Source organism: Tympanuchus pallidicinctus, unplaced genomic scaffold, assembly GCF_026119805.1.
Source record: "Tympanuchus pallidicinctus isolate F22 unplaced genomic scaffold, pur_lepc_1.0 scaffold18, whole genome shotgun sequence".
Lineage (NCBI taxonomy): Eukaryota > Metazoa > Chordata > Aves > Galliformes > Phasianidae > Tympanuchus > Tympanuchus pallidicinctus.
The window spans coordinates 14,891,535-14,905,075 of record NW_026294699.1 but is presented as its reverse complement, the minus strand read 5'-3'; the positions used below and the strand labels follow the sequence as shown (position 1 = coordinate 14,905,075).

General features: G+C 37.6%; 1 protein-coding gene and 2 long non-coding RNA genes across 4 annotated transcripts in view; 1 reads left to right on the top strand and 2 right to left on the bottom strand.

Annotated features, from left to right (window-relative positions):
• Positions 1-13,541, top strand: part of LOC128078871 (uncharacterized) — a 59,572-nt gene that overhangs the window by 8,127 nt on the left and 37,904 nt on the right. The gene's annotated exons all lie outside the window — the stretch shown is intronic.
• LOC128078862 (uncharacterized) overlaps positions 8,507-13,541 on the bottom strand; it is a 129,731-nt gene continuing 124,696 nt past the window's right edge. The window contains exon 2 of the long non-coding RNA XR_008205882.1: positions 8,507-11,068. This is a non-coding gene — a long non-coding RNA (uncharacterized LOC128078862). The remainder of the gene's footprint in view (positions 11,069-13,541) is intronic.
• The window catches only part of CPPED1 (calcineurin like phosphoesterase domain containing 1), a 33,468-nt gene continuing 31,278 nt past the window's right edge, over positions 11,352-13,541 (bottom strand). For both annotated transcript variants that reach the window (XM_052679481.1, XM_052679482.1), the window contains one exon: positions 11,352-13,078. In XM_052679481.1, coding sequence (XP_052535441.1) covers positions 12,846-13,078 — 233 coding nt within the window. In that variant the 3' untranslated portion in view covers positions 11,352-12,845. The remainder of the gene's footprint in view (positions 13,079-13,541) is intronic.

Genomic DNA, 13,541 nt, shown 5'->3' with positions numbered 1-13,541 from the left:
GTGCCAGTGCCTCACCACCCTCTGGGGGAAAAACTTCCTCCTAATATCCAACCTAGACCTCCCCTGTCTCAGTTGTCTCCCCCTTGTCCTATCACTGTCCAGCCTCACAAACAGCCGTTCCTCTTCCTGTCTATGTGCTCCCTTCAAGCACTGGAAGGCCACGATGAGGTTTCCCCGGAGCCTTCTCTTCTTCAAGCTAAGCAAGCCCAGTTCCCTCAACCTTTCCTCATAGGAGAGGTGCTCCAGCCCTCTGATCATCTTAGTGTCCTCCTCTGGACCCACTCCAAGAGCTACATGACCTTTCTGTGCTGAGAGGTAGATTCTTACTAAATATCCTTGTCTCCGTTTGCTGTATAGGACTCAAAACTTTGTTGTCAAGTGGAACGAAATTATCAGAGTAAAATTTCAGGTCATTGTAGATGTTGGAACTGCTGATATTTTTTTTTTCTCTGACAAAGTGGAACAGTCAGTGGAAATATGATCAGTGGGTGCCAAAATAAGGTTTTATTTTTCGTGAATATTTTATGCTGGGTGTCAGGATGTTACGTGCATATTTCATCCTAAGAACATGTTTGAGCAAGATTTGGACAGATGACCTCCAGATGTCCCTTTCAAAATAGAATTTTCTATGTTTTGATGTTTGATGTATGAAAAAAGTGTGTCAGGATGTATGAAACACCACGCAGAAGTGCATTAGCATTTAGTGCTAGGCAATATTCTGATGCCTCTAGAATACTTCTGATATGTTAGTAAGGAAATATCAGAACTGTGTTCACAGAGGTCCAAACACTACACACAGCAGCCACATTCTTTGATACAGAGATAATTGATTGTAATTGTGTTAGGTTATGCTGACTTTCATTTGCTTGTTAATTCAGCCATTTCAGGAATCAGGGTCTGTCATCATTTATCTTGGACAGGAACCTGCATCTTAGAGCCTGAAATTCTTAAGATTTTTATTTTTCCTGATGAAATTTTGCAAACCAAAAATAACTGGCAAACCTTTAACTTAACTTGAGATGTGTATGCATATTAGTGTTTTACGTAATATGAAGAGCAGCATAACCAGGCACCATGTGACAGTGGTCTAGTTGGTGTGTGAGCATGAAGTCATGTCAGTAAGCTAAGGATACTTTTTTCTCCTCCTGCACATAAATAAATAGAAGTATTATGTATACTTAGCCCTCTAATGTGATTAGTGTGACCACAGGATACCAGAATGTGATACGTTGGATAGAAAGTTTAGCATACTGTATTATGAAATCTTGAACTCACTGTAAAAATAACACATGTATTTGATTTTTATTTTTTTTAAAATTATTGATCTAAAAGTTATCAGGAAAGAGATTATGCAGTGTGGAAGATTATGGAAGCATAATTAGTCTGGTGATCTAGCGTATGTATGTAGAATGTACCATTTATTACAACATGTTTGAAACAAATTAATTTGACTTTATTAATCTTTGTTTTGTATAATTGTTACAGCAAAGAAAGTAATCCAGTTTGATTTTATTGTACAAGCAGCCAAGAAAAGTTGTTGTTATTCTAAAATTGTAGTAGATCAAATCAGTGAGATAATATCTGTGCGGGACCTTGAAATGATATGGTAGCATCATTTTTCTAGAATCCAAAGTAGCCAAATTTCCCAGAAATGTTTAATTTAATTGTAATCATAATTAGTGTTCAAATAGATTAGAATTGAAGTTCCAGATTAACTGCATCCTTAGACAGCTTCTTTTTTCCACATTTAGCTCAGATAACACTATATACTTAGGGTTCTTCTATGTACAACGGGAAAGCTATTTGAAGGCCAGTGATTAGGTTTGTCCTCCTGGATGGTTGCCTAAATTACTTTTTCCTGAGCTCCTGCCCTATAATTGTCAGTCAACTTATGACACTGCTGGTGTTCATCCTCTGTGCAAATGAAAAACTAAAATGCCTGAAGATGAGTATTTGAAAGCAGAAATGTGCAAGTATTTTTTGATACATTTAAATCTTTGTGCCAACACTTGCTGTTGAATGTGCCATCTTTCTGACGCAGATCCATTTTCTTCCCTCTCCTTGCAATATAAAAATAACTGACTTTTAAAGAATTGAAGATACTGTGCTGTGGGATTTAGTAAGCTGTAATCACAAAGTAACTTTCAGTTAGTTACTTTAATTCCTATTCCTTTGCTTTGCATGGCTATTGTAGTTATTGACCATATCAAAAAGCATTAGTTCTCTGATATTCTCCTGGTATTTACAGTAGGCACTGAGCTTGCAGCACCCTTTTAAGTGTGGCAGAGTCTGGCAGCTGTGTTAGAATGTGCAGCTCAGTAACTTAGCTTTTCAGACTATGTACATTGTATACATGTCGTCCTTCACATAGCCTTTTCCCCAGAGAGTTTTGTTTTCACTGAAGCACTTCAGTGTGAGAGCATCACAGCAACCGGTAGGGATAGCAGGCACTCAACTGACTTTGAAAACCTGGTCAGTTATTTACTGGAACAGAATGAAAAAAAGCACAAATGTTTTTCACAGGAGCTTTAAAAATGGTTGTGGAATATTTGGCAAATCTGTTGTTTTTTCTTAAGAAACCCTCTTTTTCCATTGGTCCCCAAAATCATCCACTAGGTAGTCAATGCAGAGTACTAAAAGTGAGGGTGCTGTGTTTGTATGCCTGAGTAATAGTGTGAAAGGCACCAAATTTTTGGCAATTTGACTGGTGAAATTGCTCCACTGTCTTTCCTAGAAATATATATAAATCTTATTTTCTCTCTTCAGCCTTCCTTCATATGGATGGAATTGTGGAGAGACCAAAAGCACATTGGTTATTGGCGCAAAAATAAATGCTTAAAGCTACAGATTCTTATATCCACATTTGTGGTGAAAAATAGGTCCTCTTAAATGGGAGCAAATTGTGCAATTCTTCCATCTGATCAGGGTGTACTCAGCAACAGAGTTGTTAATGTTTCCTGTAGCTTTTAAAATCTATGCCTCATTTTGACTGTGGATTCAGTATTTTGAACAAATGCTTTTCTTCTGCCACTCACTCACTCATACGAAATTCTTTAGTTGTATTATATTACCGAGAGTGGAAGGAGGAAATGTTTACTGAAAATTGTTATCTGCTGGAACTGAATTATCTGATCTGCTTTTCTTGAGACAAACGTTGAAAAGAGCTTCAGAATGATTTTTACAATGTGTGAGCTCACTGAAAAGTTAAAGCAGTACCAGTGTGGAGACTTCCAGCTGGGCCTTTCTGTAAAGATCATGCAAGGACAGCTGATAGAGATGTCTCTGGTACATTGTGCTGGATGGAACCATTTAGAGGCTCCCTGTGTCCTAGAATAGGTTTTAAAAACAGAAGTACAAGAAGGAATTTATCTCATGCTTTCTTCCTCCATTTACTCACTTTTACACATCTCCACAGCTTATAGGAAGATAAAGAGTACTGTGTGTTGTCAGGCAGTTCAGAAGACCAGAGATGCAGTTCACACTAAGCTGTCAATTCTAACAGATGATCATCATGATTTACCCATTGACTAAAGCTGTGGAGTACTCTTGAGGGGCAGGGACCTCTTTTTCTTTCAGAACAAATGTTGTAAACCCGTGAACCAAACTGACCAAGCTGTAGGTTGGGCAGAGGGAAAAACACACATCTGCAGTGTGTTTGATGTCTCAAAGCAGTATTTTGTTGTTTTCTTCTAGGTTTTTTCTTAAGCAGTTTCTTCCACTATAAAGTGAAAAACATGCTGTTCAGAACGAAGTCAAAAGTGTGCGATGGGTGCAGCTCTCAACCTGAAGTGCACTTTCCTGGTTCTTTGTTAATATACAGTGTGATTTATACATGAAGATGAAGGCAAGTTTTAATAATGAATTTACTGAATATGATGTGTTATAGGATCATTTGCAGCTAAGCAGAGACTGTCAGAATTGTTCAACATTCAAAGACTTTTTGCAGTTTACACAAGTTTAAAATGTTTCCCTTTGTACATAAGCTTGTATAGGTTGTGTTTTCTGTGAACTTTTTGGGTTACGAATAATTTTGAAGGATTTTGAAGGATTGAAACTGCTCACTAGTTTTCTCTTGCTATATTTCCTTTAAAATAAGTGCAGGAACCTTAAGAAAAAATTCAAAGACAAAAAGCAGTATGCAGACACAATTAAGAGCAATATCATGATTAGCTAAGGGAATGGTGGTTAAATTTGGATTTCAGTTGATGTTTTCCAGTTTCTGGAAGAGGTTTCTTCGTTCAGATTATATATGTATGTGTGTGTGTAAATTACTATGTATAAATACAAAACATAGTTAAAAGTTATCCTTTTGTCGCTATTCTGTAACTTGCTTAAGATAGTCTTGCTGTTCAACTGTTGCTCTTGATTCTGAGGCAGCCTTTGCTTATTCCACCCATCACTAAATAGATGAAAAGGTCAGAAGTTTGCAAAGGCCAAGGAAGCAATTTGAAAGTCCTGGAATTGCTAGGTTTCACTTAGAACTGGAATATTCTGTTCTTTGAATGGCTACTGCTCTTAATAAAAGCTAACTAGCCAAACATGTATCCTGGATTTTGGCTAATGGTGGTGTCCAGTAGATGTGGTGTTGTCCAGAGACTGGACATTAACTATAGGGTGAAGGGAGTAGTTGTTTTTCTGATGAGTTCTAGGTGAAAATGCTTGAATGAATTAGTTGATATCTCAAAATCCAAACTCTGTTTGAAGGTTGTATTGTCCTCATTCTAAAGTGAATCAATGTTACTCCATATGTAGCACATTACAAAGAACTTATCCAACAGTTTGTTTGACACATATTGTGAAATGTGTTCAGTGACATTTGATAAAGCTTAGTTCAGAGTAATAATGGTCTAATTTACAACTGAGGTACAGAAATTAAACCACTTCCACATATTTTGCTTGATACTAAATTTTAGATATTAAATTTTCCCAGCCGTTTTGCTTCTTTTATGCTGTGCTTAAGGAACAGAGATGATGACAGACACACATTTCTGAATACAACTCTTCCATACAGTTTGATATCAGGTCAAGTAATCAAAATAGGGTATTTTGAAGTATTACTAAAATTTTAATTTCCTCCTTCTTTGATGTCAATTAAAAAGTGGCTAACAATTCAGCACATCAAAATGTTTTTGAATAATGTTTCTCAAGGCTTTTAAAGTCTTAATTTCAGTGAAACTTGATTTTACTTTGCAAGGCTGTAAGAATACTCAAAGATTTTTTTTTTACTAAAAAGCTTTCTTTGATAAATGGTTATTTTTATCAAGACTTCTAAGTGCATTAAATTGCATTAGTCATGTCTTGTCAAGTACTTATCGCTGAAATAGTAGCTTCTCAGGGCTGAGGTGATAAAAAGGTGCAGTGTGCTTGGATGCTCAGTCATATGTTACTGTCATGGTACCTGTTTTCAGGGAAGGTTTAGTCTGTGAGGGAAAAAAAAGTCTGTCAATCTGTCCTTTCTTCTTTCTCTATTATTAAGCCTCCAAATACGGGGATCTGGCTGGACAATTCCACACCCTGTTTCTGGACAGAGACACTAATTTAAAATATTGGTATTGAATCTAAGTTGATGCCATTTATGTCTGAATCCACAAACTGAGAACCTACTGGAAACTCAAGATGTTCCCTCTGTAGTGCTTCAGTGTGCCTTCCTGTATGAGTTCCTATGCACAATGGGAGGCTCTTTTAAGTTCCTTCAATTGGAACACTGAACACAATACATTTTTCTGATAGCCTTAAAGAAATGAGTCAAGGATGAGCATTAACACTGAAGAAACTCAGCTATCTGATTTCCCTAGCAGAGAATTAAGAGGTACTGATGGATGCAGTATGCACTTGCTAGTTCTTTTATTACATTTAAAAGATGTGTATTTCAGGTGTATATTCCTCTTTTACCTTGTCAATTTTTGCTAAAGGAGAGAATTCAAAATGCAGCTTTCCCACCTGGCAAACAGTCATGCATTTTTAAAGAAAACAGATGACTTTGTTTAGATAAACTCTTTCCTGTGGCCTTGTAGAGTATCAGGTGGTTCACGTACAAGGCCAGAGAAGGATGCCTGGTGAATGCAGAAAAATTAAGATGCAGTCTTTATTGTTAGTCATTTAAGTACTCTTAAATTATAATTAGTTTAATTGCAACTATTTTCCCTAAATGCATACAGTAATTTTGACGAGTACATGCTTTGCTGTTCTAATACAGAAACTTCTTTCCATTTTTTTCTGCTAAGGCTCTGTCATAGTTATGAAACAATATCTTCACTATGTTTAAGTCCCCAAGAGGACTGAATCTACACCATGTTCAATTAAACTAGGATTGCTATTCAGCAGATCTTAGTGTAAAAGTGAGATTTCTAAGACCTGAACCTCAGTTGGTGGCTTAAAGTGAAGTGGCTTTCACCTTCTAACATTGTAGGAAACACTCAAATAATGCCCCTGGATCACACATCCTGGAGTTTGCATTGCCAGCTCTCCTTACAACTGAATCTTTGATTAGCAGCAAGTTTGTTTAGGAATAGCATGCCTTTGAATATCATCACAGGGATTGCATAATCAAATTGTATAACAGTATCGTTCCTATGCTTGCAAAACAAAATAACAGCAAAATTTTATCCTAATGAATATATGGATGGAAAGGACCTTAAATAATTTCTTAATCTTTGCAATTAACTCAGACCACATCTACTTACTATTATGTTACCAGTATCTTCACTGATGACCTGGATGATGGGATAGATGGCACCATCAGTAGATTTGCAGATAACACCAAACTGGAAGAAGTGTTGATCTGCATAGGGTAGGAAGGCTTTACAGAGGGGTCTGGATAAGCTGGCTTGGTGGGCTGAGGCCAGTGGTATGAAGTTCCTGAAAACCAAGTGCAGTAGTTCAGGCTTGAAACTGAGTGGCTGGAAAACTGCATGCTGGAGAAGGATTCTGAGAGCTCTAATCAACAGCTGGCTGAACGTGAGCCAGCAGTATGCTCAGATGGCCATGCGGACCAAGGGCATCCTGGCCTGTATCAGAAACAGCGCAGCCAAGAGGAGCGGGGAGGTGATCGTCTTCCTGTACTCAGCTCTGATGTACACAACACCTGTTCTGTGCTGTATTCAGTTCTGGGCCCTTCATGACAAGAAAGTTGTTGAGGCCCTGGAGTGTGTCCAAAGAAAGGCAACAAAGCTATGAAAGGTCGGTCCGGAACACAAGTCTTATGAGGAGCGGCAGAAAGAACTGGGGTTGTTCAGTGTGGAGTTGAGGAGGCTCAGGGGGAGACCTTATCACTCCCTGCAGCTCCTTGAAAGGAGGCTGTAGCAAGGTGGGGGTCAGCCTCTTCTCCCGTATAACCAGCACTAGGATGAGAGGAGAAATGCCAGGGTTGCCAGGGAAAGTTCCTGTTGGATAGAAGGAAGAATTATTCTCAGTGGTGTGTTATTGGAACAGGCTGGTGGAGTCATTGTCTGTGGAGGTGTTCAAGAAAAGGGAAGATGTGGCACTGAGGTTAGTGGTTTAGTGGGCATGGTGGTGATGTGTTGATGGTTGGATTGCCTGATCTTAGAGGTTTTTTCCAGCCTTTATTATTTTATGATTAAAGCAGGTGCCTGTTTCCCTGAGGTCCTGAGATCTTCATTACCCAGACTGTTTTAACAGGGCGTACCTGTGGACTTACAGCTAGCGCAACCAGATTTTTTTCCCAGATTATAATAATAGGACGTATAATAATAGGACAGAGAGAAATGGAGGCATATTCAAAAGCCAGGGAGTAGTTAAATATCTCAAATCTTACCAGGTGTAACTACTTTTTGAAGACAACTAAGGGAAGAATTATTTTCTTAGATGTTTAATAAAAAAAAGGGGGGGAGGAGGGAAGGGGGAAGTGGGGAAAGGGGAAGAAGGAAAACACAAGAAACAGTAGCAATAAATGTAAGCACATAAATTTGTGTTGCTATAATGTTGTTTAAGAGTACAGAAATTTCATGGGTTATATTCTAGTTGCATAGAAAGTTGTGTGTTTATATTTAATTTCTAGGAACCGAAGGGCAAAGCAAAGCAATTAAAATGTTGAAGACTTAAAAATAAATTCCAGAAGCTTCAAGTAAAATACCTTTAGCTGGTTAGTGGTACAATGCATCTTTAATGAGATGCATAATAAATTAGGATTGCATTATTTCTTAGGAGGATAAGGGGAGCAATTAGATGTCGGCACTGATATTAGAGAGCTAAGAAATAATCTAACAGTGTGAGCTGGAAACTTTTATACCACCTAATGTACAGGTAAGAACAGGAGTGAAACAAATAGTTCTGTGAAAGTCCTTTGGGTTAAACATTGTTGTAAGTGAAGTTTTGTCATAGTTCCACCATTTTTTGGATATATTTAGATTCTTCCCTTTGAACTCTCTATCTTTTCAAATCATTGATTTTCTTGAAGTGTTTTTCTAATGCAAGTTGATTTATATCAAAAGTTTAAGCTGTAAAATTTAGAATTAATTTTGAATGAGACACATTGGAAACCACCCCCTGCATTTGTCCACAGCAAACAAAATTCTTTAATAATTAGGCTCAGAAATTCACATTAGGAAAAAAACCAAACTCAGTTAATCTATTGCAACAGTGTACCAAATGATAAGAATAGGAAAAAAATATTAATTTGACAGATCAGTGAATTTATGTTTGTAAATGAATTCAATTTTGTAAATGCATTTAACATCTGTGTTAAATTGCTGTGCAGTGAAAAGGAACGCTGTTTTCTCAGTTGGACTATTTCAAACTGGGTCACAGAAACAAATAGCATTCTCCCTCTTTTTCTCTTGTTCTCTTTTTTACTCGCTTTCTTAAAAACGTAACTACATCAGAAATGCTGAGCCGTGGCCTGAAGCAGTGATGGAGCACCTGGTGGGAAGGCAGGGCAGCCCAGGGAGCTCAGGTGCATGCAATGCAATGCAATGCAATGCACTGAATGATGGAAGGGTGGAACCAGGACCCACCTCTTCCCAGCCCTCATTTAAGGGCTGGCAGTGGAGGAGGTGAGGGGATGTCATTGGAGATCCCTGTGTACCTGAGGTCCTCCAGAGGTCAGAAGTTTTTCTTCCTTTCTTTCTGCGTCTGTGGCTGCAGCCTTTAGGCTTGTTCTCATTTTCTGCAGCCCAGGATTGTGCCACCCTGCTACTATTGCTGTACTTTCCATCACATTATAGCATTACAGTAATTCAAACTAATTATTACTGTGTTGAAACAGTGCACTCTTAAAGAACATACTTTTCATGAAGAAGTTTTCATTTCATACTTCCATTTTAAGCTCTGTTCCTTCCACTGTTTTTTATGATGATGTAAAATTTTTTAAGGAGAATGTAAAAATCTGCAGTCTGAACAAAATATCCTGAAATGTGCTGAGTAAGTACAGCAATCCCTGTTGCTGGAAACTTATTTTTGGTAATAAACCACTTTGCTTTCACTGCAGTAAAATGAAATAAATTGGAATTACGCATTACAGTCATCATATTCCTTAAAAACAGCAACAAACAAGTAATAGTAGGGAGAACAGCAGTCTTTAAACTCATGGGCTGCTTTACTCCAGATGAATTATATTGCTCTGACGATTAAATTTTTGTAAGAAGTCATAACTGCTATCTTGTGAGTCAAAGTAGACATGCCTTAGATCACCCTGTTTTGTTACTGCAATTTGTGCATCCTTAAAAGGGCCCAATGGGATCTGTGGAGTTGGGAGGAGGAAGTCTGCCCTGGTTTGTACACTGTGCATATTATGGCAGTGGGGAGCCTACCTTCAGGCTATATTGACCAGCCTTTATATAGTTGTTAACTGTGAAAATTAGTCATGTTGCATTGCTGTGAATATTCATATTTGACAAATGCTGAAGAGCAGCCACTTGCCAGCAGAGAACAGACTGAAAAGCCTTTGGAGTAGCTAGCGTCCCTTTGGAGCAGGATGGGACAGCTGCCAACTTCCAGCTAAGTGGGAGCCAATGGTTCATGGCAATCTAGACCACTGGCAGGCTAAACCACTCACCTCCTTGGTTCCTGGCTGTGCATTCTGCCATCTACCAATGATGGCAGACATCATATATCAGGTTAGAACTGGAAGAGAAGGAAGTTCTTACAAACTAAAATGTTATTGAATGGGAAATTACCTTTTCACAATTTTTTAATGCAAACTGGTATTTCCACAGGTCAAGAATGTGTATCATAACAGATGATGCTAGGGTTTGTTTGGCAGGCAAGCTTTCTGATAAGTAAAGTATATGTAAATGTTTTCTACTGCTTTCAATGATATCACTGCTCAAATGGCAGTTGCAAAGCAGGATTAATGAGGGCGTTACAGAAAGCAGCTTATTCACAGCACTAACATTAACTGAAACAATGACATGTTAGCCTTCAAAAGTTTGTACAGTGACATACATAGACAGAGGAACTGTGCATTCTTAAATGGTGAAATGCTTGGTTTTCAATGTGCTGTGCATTTGCTTATGATAGATACATCTCTATTTGCTCACAGCAGAATTAAAATTGCTACTAAAAACACACCAGGAAACAAGTTACAGTGGAGAGATAAGAGAGCATTCACTGAAGCAAAGAAGCAAGGTGAGCATGGAACATTCAGTCTTAAATTGAGATGGTAGAAGAGGCTTCACTTCTATCACTGCCCATTCCCACCGTAAAATATCATTTTTCTTTTTATGAGACATCAAGCATTTACTTTCTTTCAAGAAAGATTCAGAAGAAGCATTTTTTTCAGTTTAAACTGGCAAACCAGGATTGTTTCATAATTTAACACAGTATCCCCTATGAAGAAAGGCTAAGTGAACTGGGTCTATTTAGCCTTGAGAAAAGACGACTAGAGGGGATCTAATCCAGGTTTATAAATACCTGAGGTGTGGGGGCCATAGTGGTGAGGCCAGTCTCTTTTCAGTGGTACGTGGAAACAGGACAAGGGGAAACAGACATAAGCTGCAGCATAGGAAGTTCCACATGAATGTGCGCAAGAACTTCTTTAGGTGAGGTGACGGAGCACTGGAACAGGCTGCAGGGAGGTGGGGGAATCTCCTGCTCTGGAGATGTTCAAGACCTGCCTGGATGCCTTCCTGTGCGACCTGCTGTAGGAACTGCTTTGGCAGGGGGTTGGACTCCATGATCTCTGGAGGTCCCTTCCAACCCCTACGATTCTGTGATTCTGTGAATATGAGTTACTTTACATAAATATGATGCGCTCTCACCGTGAAGACCTCTGCCATCTGTAGTTAGTTAAGGCATCCGTATTAATTCTGAAGTAGCTGATTATACTAAGAAAATTAATCTAAAAAACATTTTTCATTTATGCAGGTAAAAAAGCACATTCCAAATAAAAGGAGTACTTGGGATATAAAATCTCTTTTAATTGAACTTCAGATTTGTACTTGAGCAAAATTTTTATGACAGTATGCTATGGAATTTCTTGCAATGAAATGATACTTAAGAAGAGGAAAAATAATTTACAAATATGAATTAAAATGATGCTTATGCAAACATTTCCACTGTATATTAGTACATTATAACCATGAAAATAAAATTAGAGTTCTATAATACCACTACTATTAATGTTTTCGTAGTTTTGGAAAGACTTCCTCCTGAAGTTATGTTGGTAGGACCCATCTCCCAAGCTTCAGATATTCAGTTAAAATTACATTGAATAAACGGCCATACGAAAAAAGCATGTCCTCCATCCAGCTTTACAGTACTGTGCCAGAGCAGGGAGCGTGCTCTGGGCTTGGACTGTCTCAGGTCCCTCTGCTGAACTTTTTCAGCCTTAAAACGTAAATGCCAGACTGAATAGCAAGTCTGTTCTTCCCTCTGCAAGTAATAATCTAGTATCATCTTGTTTTTGAAACCTTTAATAACCTGTGATTACTAAATGTAATCTAGGACTAAATGTTAACAGAACTCGGTGGTTTCAAAGATATAAAATTACACAGATTTTTTAAAATAACTTTTAACTATTAAACTAATAAATTAACTGCTTAACTTCCAGTGAAACTTCTTTCTGGATGTTTAGCTAACTTTAGATTTTCTCTCCCGTTTTCCGCATGTTCCCTTGAAAATGAACCTGTGAAAACATTAAACTAATCAAAAGCAGCTGGAGATCAAAAGCAAAATCATTTTCTTTCTTTTTGATTCAAACATTACCTACGCTTAGGCTGTTATCATGAGATTGTAGCTCATGTTTGGTACTGTCCCCTTGCAGCTACAGCTGTTATACTGGTAAAAGAAAACAGTTCAAAATACTGCAGATATTTTTAAAATCTCATGAGCCCTCTCTCAAATAAAATGTTGTAACTAAAATGTAATGAAATTGAATCTTCAACACAGTATTTCACCTCCTCTACTGTATTTAAATGGAGTCTATTGCTTTCACTGACTTTTTGAGAAAAAAAAGTTTGTATTGTCCAGAGTGTAACTGAGGTGATTGAATTTATTGATTTTTCTTTTTCTAATGTCTTACATATCAAATGAAAATAGTCTTCAGTTGAAGCATTACCTAGAATTACTACTCTCACTCTTGCATATACCTCCTATTTATTTAGAATGTCTTATCCATGAGGAGAGTATAAAATCTCAGAACAGAAAAATGTTTTCAGTGATGTGTTATTTTCCCATATTCCTTGTGGGTCTCATTTTACAAAAAAATACTTCAAGAACTCTTTTTTGTTATTTAGGATGATAACAAATGGAGAGCTGCTCATGGGCAATGTGCACAAGCAAAAATTTGATTTCAAGTTGTGGAAACTTTCTGAAACTCTTTGTGTTCATCTAACAAATATGGCAAAAGATCACATAAACCACTTGAGTTAAAAGGAATTTCACATAGCCTAATTTTCCTTAGCAAGCATATCCATCATCTCGTTCTCCAAGCCTTGGCTGCTCAACTCATCTAAACTGTAATATCTATGAACAATCTTTTCATCTGTGACAAGGACCACTCGAAGTCCATGTTTATCTTCTCCCAGCTGACATCCTATTGCTGATGAGACCACCATTTCCAGTCCTCTGTAGCACCCCCCAGCATTCCTGTGGTAATGTCCTGAAAACACAGCTTTAACGCCTGTTCAAAAAAATAAAAAGCATACATATAGTTAGCATTTGCAGTTTATATATAATATGTGTTTGTACTGAAAGGCACTGCTGAAGTTGTATTACACCACTATTGGGGTTGCAGGAAAAATTTGATAGTAAGCACAGATGTCATGATTACCTGCAGTACTTAGTGGTTCATAAAGCATGAAATGAAAAGGAAACCATTCAGCCAAACTTGCATTTTAAACAAATAATGAGTTAACAGCAATAAATTGTAGCCATAATAAATGAGTAAAAAGAATGATGTTAACACTCCACTAGATTTGTTTAGAGTTACTGGATTCCCACGTCTTCATGCTTACTGCAAGGCATTTGTCATCTTGCTAACCCTTTTGGCTAGAAAGAAGGAATACACCAGAGGAAATTGATTTAATTTAGAAAAAAAAGTAATAAATAACTACCTGAAGAATTATGTCAAGGAAACATAAGCT